The 13,497-nt window shown below is 34.4% G+C and overlaps 1 protein-coding gene across 1 annotated transcript in view; it reads right to left on the bottom strand.

Annotated features, from left to right (window-relative positions):
- EFCAB5 (EF-hand calcium binding domain 5) overlaps positions 1-13,497 on the bottom strand; it is a 108,494-nt gene that overhangs the window by 70,250 nt on the left and 24,747 nt on the right. The window contains exons 7-8 of the mRNA XM_036269428.1: positions 3,831-3,987; positions 1,322-1,370 (exon numbers count right to left, since the gene is read on the bottom strand). Of these exons, the coding sequence (XP_036125321.1) occupies positions 1,322-1,370; positions 3,831-3,987 (206 nt within the window). The remainder of the gene's footprint in view (positions 1-1,321; positions 1,371-3,830; positions 3,988-13,497) is intronic.

The raw sequence follows: 13,497 nt of genomic DNA, 5'->3' as shown, positions 1-13,497 counted from the left end.
TTTCTTTCTTTCTTTCTTTCTTTCTTTCTTTCTTTCTTTCTTTCTTTTTCTTTCTCTCTTAATCTCATATAAGAAAACCTTTCTGAAAACAAAAGCCTCAAAATCTGTGGCCATCTATAGGTATAGTACTGTCTCCCCAGTGAGCATGGAGGAATATGTAGGTGAGTCTTTGTTGCATAATGATGGGGAGTAGGAATAGGGGCAGAACTCCTACAATTCCTTTACAAGAAAGACCCTCTCCCTCCTGCCAGACATTCAGGTAGGTGAAATATCTGCTTAGAATAATTTGGAATCTAGAACCTAACTCCATTTTACATATAAACGCAGAAAGTACTTTTTGCTGTTGAATTTTTGAAGAATGTAACTACTATGAAAATTTAAGAGAGGATTGTACTCTGCTTTGTTCTGGAACTTTACCAAGAAATTATTACAGAAATTTATGTAATGGGAGGTACTATATATTGTATCTGAACTCCAATACAACACACTTGTGTCAGTCTGCATTTTATAGTTCTCTTGTTCATGGGGATTCTACAGATATATATACAAATCCATTCATTTAGCCCTTATTTCAAAATTTCAAATACTAAGAAATGGTCAATTGGATATAATTTTACTTTTCTTATATCTAAACATTATAAGTAGGTACAAATGTTACTATACCTTCATTGTGTTATGAAGTTATAATCAAGCATTTATATATTGAAATACAGTGCATATAATTTTTATACATTGTATTTCTACTTTGGATCACATTTATGACATTATACCTTTCTTTTAAAATTCTGTGTATGTAAGTAATATTTTTCTAGGAATTTTACAGGATAATAAGAAGATATTACAGCCCTGGAAGGTTTGGCTCAGTGATTAGAGCTTCGGCCCACAGACCAAGGAGTTGTGGGTTTGATTCAGCCAAGGGCATGCACCTCAGTTGTGGTTAGGTCCCTGGCCCTGGTTGGGGTTGTGCAGGAGGCAACCAGTCAATGTGTCTCTCTCACATCAATGTTTCTCTCTCTCTCCCTCACTCCTTCCCACTCTATCTGAAGATAAATGGAAAAAAAATATATCCTCAGGTGAGGATGAAAAAAAAGATATTACAGAATAATTGTAATAAATTGGGGCACTAGACTAAAAGGACTGAAGATTGCTTCTCTCGTTTTCTACATTCTCCATCTGGAAAGAGCAAACAAGCTTAAGTACATCTGTAAGGGCTTTGAATAACATCCATCTCAATATTGACTCTTCATCTTAATTCAGCATCCCTTCTTTTCCCCCCAAAAAGAGAAAAAAACATGCATACTATAGTAATAAGCATGCTTACCAAGCTGGAAATCTGACTTTTGAAAAAATTCATGAAGAACATTCTGAATCTACAAATCAGAGAGATCATATATTACTTCTCAATTACCATATATTTAGTATTTTTAGACTAAAGCCATCTATAATTTTTCAGTTTAAGTCCTAAGTAATCCTCTTAACCCAGGGGCAGAAATAGTAAAAATTAATATTTAGTTTATAGAATACCTCAAGGTATGCAAAATGCTTTCATGTATATGTCCTCAATGATTCCCAACCTTTTTGTGTAAAAACTAGGATGCTAAGAGTGATTCTATTTTGCCCCCTCCAGGGCCATATCTATCAACCGTTGGATGTGGGACATGATGGAACTAAGGCACCTTTGGCAACCAACTTGGCAATCCAAAGAATCCTCTATAACTTCCCATTCTTCAATTACAAAAAAGAAAAAGAAATTTCAGAGTTTTTCTTGGCCCATTTGTTAAAAACAGCATTTATTCTTTAGAGCTGTTTTAGGTTCATAGCAAACTGAACAAAAAGTATAGAGAGGTCCCATATACTCTGCCTACTATCACATACACAGCTTCCTCCATTATCAACATCTCCCACCACAGTGGTACATTTGTTTCAATCGATAAACCTTCATTGAAACATCATAACCCAAATTTCTTCATTTACATTTGGGATCATTCTTGGTGTTGTACATTATAAGAATTTTGACAAATGTATAATGACATGTATCCATCATTATGGTATCATATAGACTTGTTTTACCACCCTAAAACCCCTCTGTGCTCTGCCTATTTATCCCTCCTTCCCCTCTCACTCCTGGAAACCATATCTTTTTACTGCCTCCACAGTTTTTTAACTTTTCCAGAATATCATTGAGTTGGAATCATACAGTATGTAGCCTTTTCAGATTGGCTCCTTTCAATTAGTAATATGCATTTAGGGTTCCTCCATGTCTATTCATGGCATGATAGCTCATTTCTTTCTAGCACTGAATAACAGTCCACTGTCTGAATGTACCACAGTTTATTTATCCATTCACCTACTGAAGGACATCTTGATTGCTCCCAAATTTTGGCAATTAAAAATGAAGCTTCTATAAACACCTATGTACTGTACATGTTTTTGTGTAGACATAAGTTTTTAACTCCTTTGGGTATATACTAAGGAAGATGATGGCTGGATCATATGGTAAGAGTATGTTTAGTTTTATAAAAAAAATGCCAAATAGCCCTGGCCAGGTAACTAAATTGGTTGGAGCGTCACCCTGGAACTCCAAGGTTGTGGGTTCGATCCCTGGTCAGGGCACACAGAAGAATCAATCAATGAATGCATAAATAAGTGGAATAACAAATTGATATTTCTCTCTCTCCCTCTCTCTCTAAAATCAATCAATAAATGAAAAAGAAAAAAAAGAGAAACTTCCAAAGTGGCTGTATCATTTTGCATTACCACCAACAATTAATGAAAGTTCCTGTAGCTGCACATCTTTGTTAGCATTTAGTGTTCTCAGTATTTTGGAATTTGGGCATTCTGATAGGTGAGTAGTGGTATTTCATTGCTGTTTTAATTCACATTTCCCTGATAACATATGTGGAACATCTTTTGAAATGCTTATTTGTCATCTGGATATCTTTGGGGAATTGTCTGTTTAGGTCTTTTACCCATTTTTTAATTGGTTGTTTGTATTCTTATTGTTGAGTTTTAAGAGTTCTTGGTATATTTTGGATAATAGTCCTTTATCAGATATGTCTTTTGCAAATATTTTCTCCCAGTCTATGGCTTAGTTTCCTTGGTCTATTTTTAATAATTCACTTTAGGAGGGTTGAGGGACTGGATGAAAAAGGTGAAGGGATTAATAAAAAATTAAATAACCTCATAGACACAGACTACTGTATGGTGATTACCAGAGGAAAGAGGGTGAGAGGGATAAAGGGATAAAGGAGGAATAAATGGTGATAGAAGGAGATTTGACTTGAGGTGGTGAACAATGTACAATACAATATACAGATGATGTATTGTAGAATTAAATACCTGAAATCCACATAATTTCATTAACCAATGTCACCCCGATAAATTCAATAAAAAAATCACTTTGAATCAAAAATATGCTTGTCATTTTATCTAACCAGTAAGTATGCTTATATCTGTATATACCTAAGAGAAAATATTTAACTCTTAGAGTACAGATATCTTCTGGAACTAAGATAGCCTCTTAGCCCACAGAAATAATTAGTCACACACATACATAAAACAAACAAGCAAATGAAAGCTATTGTCTGTCTGTGATGAAGAGTTTAGGAATCTCAGCCAGAGTTAATGTATTTTAGAACTCTAGCTAGAATTTTCAAAAATACTCAAGAAAATTAAAGAAATCTACTCTCATGGACTACATGCGTCAAGAATTGACTTAGTCAGCAGGATTGAAATTTTAGAGGGAGGTTTTCAGTACTCCACTCAGTATTCTAGCAATCATCTTCTTATTTTCCACCTTACCTATCCTTCACAAACACCTCCTTTCTTACCACTGTCAAAGGAATCGTTCCTTTGGGGTCTAGAATCCATTCATTGAACTGCTCCTGCAGAGCCTGTTTCCGTGTGTTGGCCACCTTGACTTTAACTTCGTTTATGTGTTCTCTTTGTTTTTGTTTCTCTTTAACTTTCTCCTTCATCTTGGATACTCTGAAGGATATAAAAATAGAAGACATGTTAAGACCACTGGATTTGATTCAGATTTTTCAAATGGCAGAATACAAGAGTTTAGAGCCTCATATAAACTTTGTACCTGTTTTTTCTCCATGAAACTGTTCCTGATGCAAGCCTGCAGCACATTAATCATAGGCTGTCTTCTACTATTATTTGACTTTTTATAGAGGTAGGCCTTATCTTACCCAACTAAATACTATACTTAAGAAGTACTAAGAATAGCCCTAGAAGCTGCCACATATACACTAAAAGCAAGGCCTTAAGGTGGTGGGCCTCTCTGAAGGACTCTGATTCAAGGTCTAGGGTGGGAGCCTGAAAGATGCATTTATAACAAGCATCTCAAGTATTTCTGATGCCTTGGACCAAACTTTTTATTTCTGTCTAGGAATATATGTTGTCAGTTTCCTTTATCCAACCAGAATTAAGTATCTTGACAGCCCCTGAGCATAATAGTTACCCTTGTACTCAGCAGAGCTGTATCACACAGGCAGAAAATGGAGGAAGAATTGTGATTTTAATTGTTCTTATGTTCATTCATCATCCATATTAGAACTTCAAAATCTCCAAATTGGTTTTGACTGAAACACTAAAATGGCTCAGAATAATAAAAATAGCTGCTGGTTTCAAATACAATTTTCCAATAATGTTTGAGGCAGGTCTTCATCTTTCTTTCTTTTTTTAAAAAAATATATTTGTTCTTTATTTATTTTAGAGAGAGGGAGAGAGAGTTAGAAACATCAATGAGAACATGGATTGGCCACCTGCTGCACGCCCTCCCACCCCCGACAGAGAATCCAACTGGCGACCTCTTGGTACACAGATTGACGCTCAACCAACACCAGCCAGGCAGTCTTCATCTTTCAAAGAAGAAAGACTAAAGAACTGGTCATTTGGATACCCCTAATAATCAAAAAAACAAAACCCTAAAATCGAAGTCATTACTTTATGCCCATATAAGGCCTTCAAAATTCTCCAGGAAAATAAGCCTTCAAAAATAAACTTTGAGTTTGAAACCCAAAAAAGGTAAGTGGTTTAATAGTGTAGAAGGGCCTCTTTCTGAACTGCTAGAAGATTCACTAGCATTTTAAAGAAAGTTCTCAGTTCCTGTGATACAACTGCTAAGCAGCCAAACCTCTACCACTTACCTCAGAGTCCCCATTCGCTTCCTCTCTGGCTCTTCTGCTCTTCCCCTACTCTTTCTCCTGTTACTTTTTCTCTCTCTCTCTGCTTCTCCTCTTCATTTCTCTCCCCTTTCCCTCTCTCCACTTCTCTATAAAGCATTCTCCTAAATTTCTGTCTTCATTCCTGTTTGGCTTTCTATTCTGTGGCTGTCTTTCTCCTAGCTTTGTTTCAATATTCACTCACTTAACTCACTAAGTCAGTCACTTAATCACTCATTACAACAAACATTTATTGAGCACTGGCTATGGATTCTGCTGTTATCAAGCTTAGGGTACAATGCAGAAGAGTTAAGTAAATAATATTGTACAGTAAGTACTAAGTGTCTCCAGATTTTTATGTGTATTGATCACTGAAACACAAAAATGGATTATCAAAATTGGGTTTCTGTCATATTTCCATTAGCCTGAAATATTTTTATCTCTCTTTTTGCATTACTAAACCCTATTACATACATTTGGGTATAAGAGCTATTCAAATACTACTTACAAAAGCATTTCCTTATCTATCCAACTCACTGTTAGCATAATCTACTTTATTGAATTGACAAAACATGATATTCAATACAGATTGACAAGATGACTAATATTAATAATATAACCTCAGGAGAAGCACCTATGGCATTTCCTAGCATAATGTAAGTACAAGGGTTTGGCTCAGTAAAGAGGTGGCAGCTGGTGTGGAGTATGAGCAGACAGACATCTGTCTAGGAAGTCACTGTCTCCTGGCAACTGACGAAGCCCCATATCAAGGATGAAACACTCCTTCAGTCTTGCCAAGTCCTAGTGCTGGCATCTTGTAATGATGAGTTAGACATTTTGGTGGTTTTTTTTTTTGTTTTTTTTTTTAATACAAAGAGTAAGAACTTTGAAGTAAACCTTCAAACCCTTTGCAGAAACCACATTCCAGCAGAAACATATACAACATATTTGTCACATAATCTGCACAAGTTCCTTGAACACTGTACATGAGTTAATTTGCAGAGAATTATTATATGTAAAATAGGGGCATGTGTCTCTTTTCCCTTTTAGTTTTCACTTGGTTTGTGTTTCCTTAATGCTTGGGCATTTATACTGGCTTATTATCTACTTTATGTAGCTGTGGTAGAGAAAGTAATTCTATGGTCTACTTCTTTGTGAGTCTTTCTCTTCATGAATTAAGTGTTTTATTATTAGTCCAAAGACTTATGAAGTAGAGTCACAGGAAAAGTGCCCAAAAGATATCTCAAAGTTTATCATAGACACTTACTGATTATGAAATAAGCAACAGATGTAGGGACCAGAGATCATTACCAAGCCAGAACTGGATATACATAACTATAACTACCACACAGTAAAAGATCCAACTTTTTGCTTTGGATTCCTTAGATCTACTTCCTAGTTCATTTAAACTCTCAATTCCAGGATCAAGACTATATATCAGGACTGGTGGAGAAGAAAGAAAATTTATAGTATAATAGACCCTGCTTCTCTGGAATAGAATTAATGTGACATTCTAACATTAATAATTGTTCTTTAGCCCTGGCCGGTTTGGCTCAGCGGTTAGAGCGTTGGCCTGCGGTCGGGGAGAGACCTGGGTTTGGTTCCCACTAAGGGCACGTACCTCGGTTGCAGTTTGTCCCTGGCCCTGGTTGGGTTGTGCGGGTGGCAGCCACTTGATGTGTCCCTTTCACGTCGATGTTTCTCTCTCTCTCCCTCTCTCTCTCCCTCTCCCTCTCTTTCCCTCCCACTCTATCTGAACAAAAAATGGAAAAATGTCCTCCAGTGAGGATAAAAAAATAATAATAATAATAATTGTTCTTTATAATCCTACTTTTATTGTTTAAATTTTTTGGTTTTGAAAATATCATACAATAAAATTGACCTTTTTGGTACATAGTTGTACAAATTTCAACACATGTATAAACATGTCTAACCATCACCATAATCAAGATATTGAAAATTTATAACCCTATTTTAAGAGCAAATTTTTTTTATTATCAATTCACAAGGCAGTAGTAATTTATAGAATATGTATTCTCAATCATTGGAGAAATTAAGAGTCAGAGGGATGCTAAAAAAAAAAGAAAGAAAAAGAAAAGAAAACATGAAGAAAAACAAAATGATACAAACCTAATCTCCTTATTTATCGGTTTTGCAAAATTACATGTAAGGATTAAAGGCCACTTTAATACTATACCTCTCTTCCAGGAACCCTGATGAAAAGCAATAAAAGTATTGCATATGTAAAACTTACAAACAGCAGTAATATTTTATTTTTCAGATAAGTGGCTACCACTATAAAAATTGTTTCAAATCAGTAAGGAGTGTTTTTTCGATCTATTGTCCTTAGACACTGAACAGGATTAGTCCCTTTTTGTTCTGGGAAGCCGGCAGATAAAAACTTCAGCTCAGGCTGAGGCAAATGAATGTTTTAACATTATCACCAGGAGATAAATTCTTGACAAACCAAATAAAAATTGTCTTTTGTCTTAAAAATAAATAAGGAAAACTTTTATTTGTAAAATAGACTTTTCCAAAGCTCTCCAATGGGTGAAGAACAATACAAACAATGATACAGTTCAGAGAATTTAAAAGCAGGACTATTTTTGCTAACATGCTGGGTATCCAAGTTGTAAGTCAATAGATACTGTGCTGTTGTAAAGCATCCCTAGGATTTCTGAGTGTTCTATAACTGCCTGACATTATCACATGTTGACGTATAGATCTTGGGTTTTTGCCAGAGAGAGATAAAGCCCTAATCCTGACAATCCAGCCCCGCCCCCCAAAGTATCTTTGATTACTTAAACCCTTTCATGAAATTCCTACAACAGTATTGATCTGATAGAAACTAGGGATCTTATCAAACCTCAAATAACCCTAAACATTGAAACTCCCAGTTCAAGAAACATCAGTGAAATAAACTAATCCTATTGTACCATGCTATTGGCTGTCAACAGAGCCTAGACCAGGGTCCTACTATGCTCAATACTATCCTTACTATAAAGATACTTAAAAAAATGCCTAGAGTTTTATGTACTGACTGAGATTTACATATCCCTAACAGAAGAACAAATTTGTCAAATATTGATTTACAGCCTTGACACCAGTTCCCAAGTTTTAAGGTTAAAAAAAAAAAAGAAATAGAGATAAATACAAATCTAATCTATTGCTCTGCAAGAACAGATGGTGAACACAAATGTTCTCTAAGCTGTTTATTAAATTTAATGACACTGCTGTTGGAACTTTTCACTAGTACTAAAACTCCCTTAATTTGGTTTCACTGAATGTTTGGTCTTGAAAATTTAGTGCATAATAATCTCCCATAAAACCTATATTCCTAGCAGCTCTGATTCAGAAGATCTGAGAAAGAAGCTAGAAATTTGTACTTTTAACCAAGTACCCAGGTAATTCTGATGTCATTGGTAGGTAACCATACTATTATAAAGACTGTTTAACTGAAATAAAAATTCCATGTCTACAAATAAAGTAAAACAAGAGTTCTTACATATTTCTTACTTTATTCCAGAGGAATATATGTACCTAATTCCAAAAAATTATCATTCTAACTCTCCTAATTAGTTGATTAACCTACAGAAAGGAAACTAAAACAAGTCACAAAGAATTTTAAGTACCTGTATAAATTTTAATATAAGGATCCATGCCAGAAGACATTCAAAAGAAAATATGGAGATTCAAGAAGAGATTACAAGTGTCTTGTTTGTTTTTTAGATCTGGAAGAGACCTAACAGATATGACCTAGACAAAGAGTCAGCAAACTACAACCTGGGGGCCAAATCTGGCCTGCTACCTCATTTTGTACAATTCAAAAGCTAAGATTGTTATATTTTAAAGTAGTTTTTAAAATAAAAATTAAGAATAATAGATTTTGGCATCTGGAAATTCAAGAAATTAAAATTTTAGTATTCATAAATTAAGTTTTATTGGAACACAGCCATGCTTATTCATTTACATATTGTCCATGGCTACTTTTGTAGAATTGAGTAGTTGTGACTCAATTTTCCAGGCAAAAAGCTTTTAATTTTTATGTAATCAAATTTATTGATATTTTCATGATTTAGAGTCATGGTTCAAAAGACTTTTTCTGGTTATAAAGGAACTTAATCCCTGGTTTCTTCTAGTGTTTGAATGATTTTATTTTTTTTATATACACATACTTAACTAGGAAACTAAAAATAGCCCTGGCCTGTTTTGCTCAGTGGTTAGAGTGTCAGCCTACAGACCAAGAACCAAAGAGCTGTAGGTTCGATTATCAGTCAAGGGCATGTACCTGGGTTTCAGGTTCGATCCCTAACCCCTGTCACGGTCATGCAGGACACAACCAATTGATCTCTCTCTCTCTCTCTCTCTCTCTCTCTCTCTCTTTCCCCCTACCCCTTCCTCCCTCCCATTCTATCAAAACCAGTGGAAAAATATCCTCGGGTAAGGATTTAAAAAAAAAAAAAGCTAAATATAAATCTAAAATCTCATTTAGTAGCTCTATATTTAGTAGCTCTATTATGACTAGGCTTGTTGGTATTACTATTTTGGAACTATTTCATGTAAATTGTAAGATAAACAAGTAATTGTGTCTATCTTGTTAGGAACCAAGATTTTCAGTGTAAGAAAAAAAAGATATAAATATAAAATCAAGGAATTAGGTAAAAATCCTGAAACATTATATTTGCCATGAAATTATGAATATGAACTCATTATTTTTAAAATTATATTTGTAGTCATGAAAGAGCCTAGAAAGAATGACAATACAATATTTATAAGCATTCTTAGCTCTCAGATGACTGATCTCCACCAATAGGAACTAAGAATCCTTAAAAAAAAAATGCATGAAGCTTTCAAAGACTAAAAGAGTATGTCAGAAGAACACAGGAGCCAAAGTTGGGTCAAGTTGAGCACCAGAAAGAAAAAATGACTATAATATATTAAAACACATAGAATATATATTAAAATCTATGTGTTCATAATGATACTTAAAAAAAATCTTTCCCCAAAAGGTGAAAAATATTTTATTTGTTGCCACTGGAGATGACTATTGACAGAAAGAAAGGAAGGAAGGAAGGAAGGAAGGAAGGAAGGAAGGAAGGAAGGAAGGAAGGAAGGAAGGAAGGAAGGAAGGAAGGAAAAAAGGAAGGGAGGGAAGGAGGAAGGGAGGGAAAGAAGTTATATTCTGAAAATCTGTAATTAAAAGGAAAGAATTAAACATTTTTTTCTGTCTCAATGGTAGAAAGTATGTTTCAATGTAACCATATATAAAGCAACCAAGTGGGGTTTATTTCAGGAATAGGTGAAAATTAGAAAATCTATTCATAAAATTCATTATTAATGAATCCAGGGTGAAAATCAAATGATCATCTACATAGGTGTTGAAAAAGTATTTCACGAAATTAACAACAATCATTCTTGATTTTTAAAAATTACCCTATAAGATAGAAATAAGGTGCATTTTTCCTAATGTGATAAAAAGTATCTTTTATAATTTACACAGATTCAATAGTAGAGTAGGTAAAGCCAAGAACCAAACCATTGATTTGGAATACAAGGAAGCAAAAAACACCCGATCAGAACAGCAAAAAGAAAAAAGAATACAAAAAAAATGAGGATAGTGTAAGGAGCCTCTGGGACAACTTCAAGGTGCCAACACTTGCATCTTGGGGGTGCCAGAAGGAGAAGAGAGAGAACAAGAAGTCGAAAACCTATTTGAAACAATAATGGCAGAAAAATTCCCTAACTTGGTGAAGGAAACAGACATACAAGTCCAGGAAGCACAGAGAGTCCCAAATAAGATGAACCCCAAGAGGCCCACACCAAGACACATCATCATCAAAATGCAAAAGGTTCAAGACAAAGAGAGAATCTTAAAAGCAGCAAGAGAAAAGCAGTTAGTTACCTACAAGGGAGTTCCCATAAGGCTGTCATCTGATTTCTCAAAAGAAACTGCAGGCCAGAAGAGAGTGGCAAGAAATATTCAGAGTGATGAAAAGCAAGAACCTACAACCAAGATTACTCTATCCTGCAAAGCTGTCGTTTAGAATCGATAGCCATATGAAGACTTTCCCAGACAAGAAAAAGTTAAAGGAGTTCATCAACACAAAACCATTATTATATGAAATGTTGAGGGGTCTCTTTGAAGAAAAAGATAAACTATATGAACAAACAAAATGGCAATGAATACATATCTATCGACAATGGAATCTACAAACAAAATGAACAGGCAGAACAGAAACATTCTCATGGATACAGAGAACATTTTGTTGGTTGCCAGATGGGAGTGGGGTTGGGGGAATGGGTGAAAAAGGTGAAGGGATTAAAAAGAACAAATTGGTTGCTAGACTGACAAACCTCAAAGAGAAGGGGGTTGGGGGGTGGGAAGAAATAAACCAAAGAACTTTTATGCATAACCAATGGACACAGACAACAGTGTGGGAAAAGGCGGGAGGGAGGAGGGAGTGGGGAGGAGGGGGTTAATGGGGGAAAAATGAGAAACATCTGTAAACATTCAACAATAAAGATTAAAAAATAAATAAATAGACAAATAAAATAAATAAAAAGTATCTTTTTCAGATCAAATGGAGTTGTGGAGATATATATATATATATATATATATATATATATATATATATATATATTACTATTTATTGTAAAACAGTAATTAATACAAGGATCAATTCTACTAAAAGTCATAAACAAGATAAGGATGTCCATATCACCATTCTCATATTGGAGGTAATAGCCAATGTAATTAGGTAAGAGAAAGATGTTAGAAATACAAAAATTGAAAAGGAAGAAGGAAAACTCCTATTGCTTACAAACAGTATGGTTGTCTCTCTAGAAAACCCAAGAAATCAACTAAAATTTTACTATAAACAATGAGTATTCAATAAGGTAGCAAAGTACAAAAATATACAGAAATTAATAGCTTTCATGTATTCAAAGTATATCTAGATAGAAAATGTAATGTAAGAAGAAAATCTCAATGGCAACAAAAAATGATAAAATAACTAGTATTAATTCTAATAAAAGATACAAATCTATGAAAAAAAACTTTAAGACACTGATGGATATAAAATATAATGAATAAATAGAAAGACATGTTCTCAGATAGAAACACTTGTCAGGATTAAAGGTGTTAATTTTCTTTAAGTTAATGAATAAATTTAATCAGATTTCAATAAAAATTCCTTTAAGGTTTTTTAGTGGTCTCCCTCCTCTCCCTACCCTCCTTTAAGTAAATGAATCAGTCCTAAAGTTCCTATTAAAGAGCACACCCACACACACACACAAAGTAAACAAGAACATACAGGAGTGATCAGAAAAAGAGAACAAATAATAGGAACTAGCACAGTCAGATTTATTGAAATATATTCAAAAGTCTCAATAATTAAAGCAGAGTACTGGTGCATAAAAAGGGAGATAGACTAGTGGAATAGGACAGAAAAACCCCAAAATACACTCCAAAATATATATATGAATTTAGTAATAAAGGTTCATTACAAACAGTACAGCAGTATTATTGGGATCAGTATGTAGCCATTTAGAAAATGATAAAGTTGGATCCATATCTTACATCTTACCCTAAGATAAGTTCTAAATGGTTCAATATTTATGTATGTATTTATTTATCTACTTAACAAATGGCTCAATATTTAAAATTAAAATATAATTTCAGAAGAAAAGATAGAAGCCCAGCTGGTGTGGCTCAATAGTTGAGCATTGACCCATGCACCAAGAGGTCGCCGGTTAGATTCCCAGTCAGGGCACATGCCCAGGTTGTGGGTCTGATCCCCAATGGGAGGCATGCAGAAGGTGGCCAATCAATGTTCTCTCTCATCAATGTTTCTAACTCCCTCTCCCTCTCCCTTCCTCTCTAAAAATCAATAAAGAAAAAAAAAATTAAAAGAAAACAACAACAAAGTTTAAAAAATAATAATAAGAAAAGACAGGAGAATTCTTTTAATATCTTGAAATGTAACAATGACTCAAAATCTGGAAGCCATAAAATAAAAGTAAATAAATTCAACCATGTAGAAATAAAAAAAAAAAATCAGCTTCATGACAAAAGATAAATGGCAGGTGAAAAACAGAAAAATGTAACTTATTCACATGTTTTTGTATAAAAGGAAGAAAATTAAGTATCCATATTTGCATTTACTTATGTATGCATAAAGAAACTTTGGAAGGAGCCATTGAAAACTAAGGACAGCCCTAGCCAGTTTTGCTGTGGTTAGAGCTTCAGCCTGTGACGGTTCAATTCTGGTCAAGGGCACATGCCTGGGTTGTAGATTCAATCCTTCGCCCTGGTTGGGGTCGTTTA

Source organism: Molossus molossus, unplaced genomic scaffold (genome assembly GCF_014108415.1).
Source record: "Molossus molossus isolate mMolMol1 unplaced genomic scaffold, mMolMol1.p scaffold_m16_p_19, whole genome shotgun sequence".
In the NCBI taxonomy this organism is placed as follows: Eukaryota; Metazoa; Chordata; class Mammalia; order Chiroptera; family Molossidae; genus Molossus; species Molossus molossus.
This window is presented reverse-complemented; position numbering and strand designations above follow the sequence as displayed.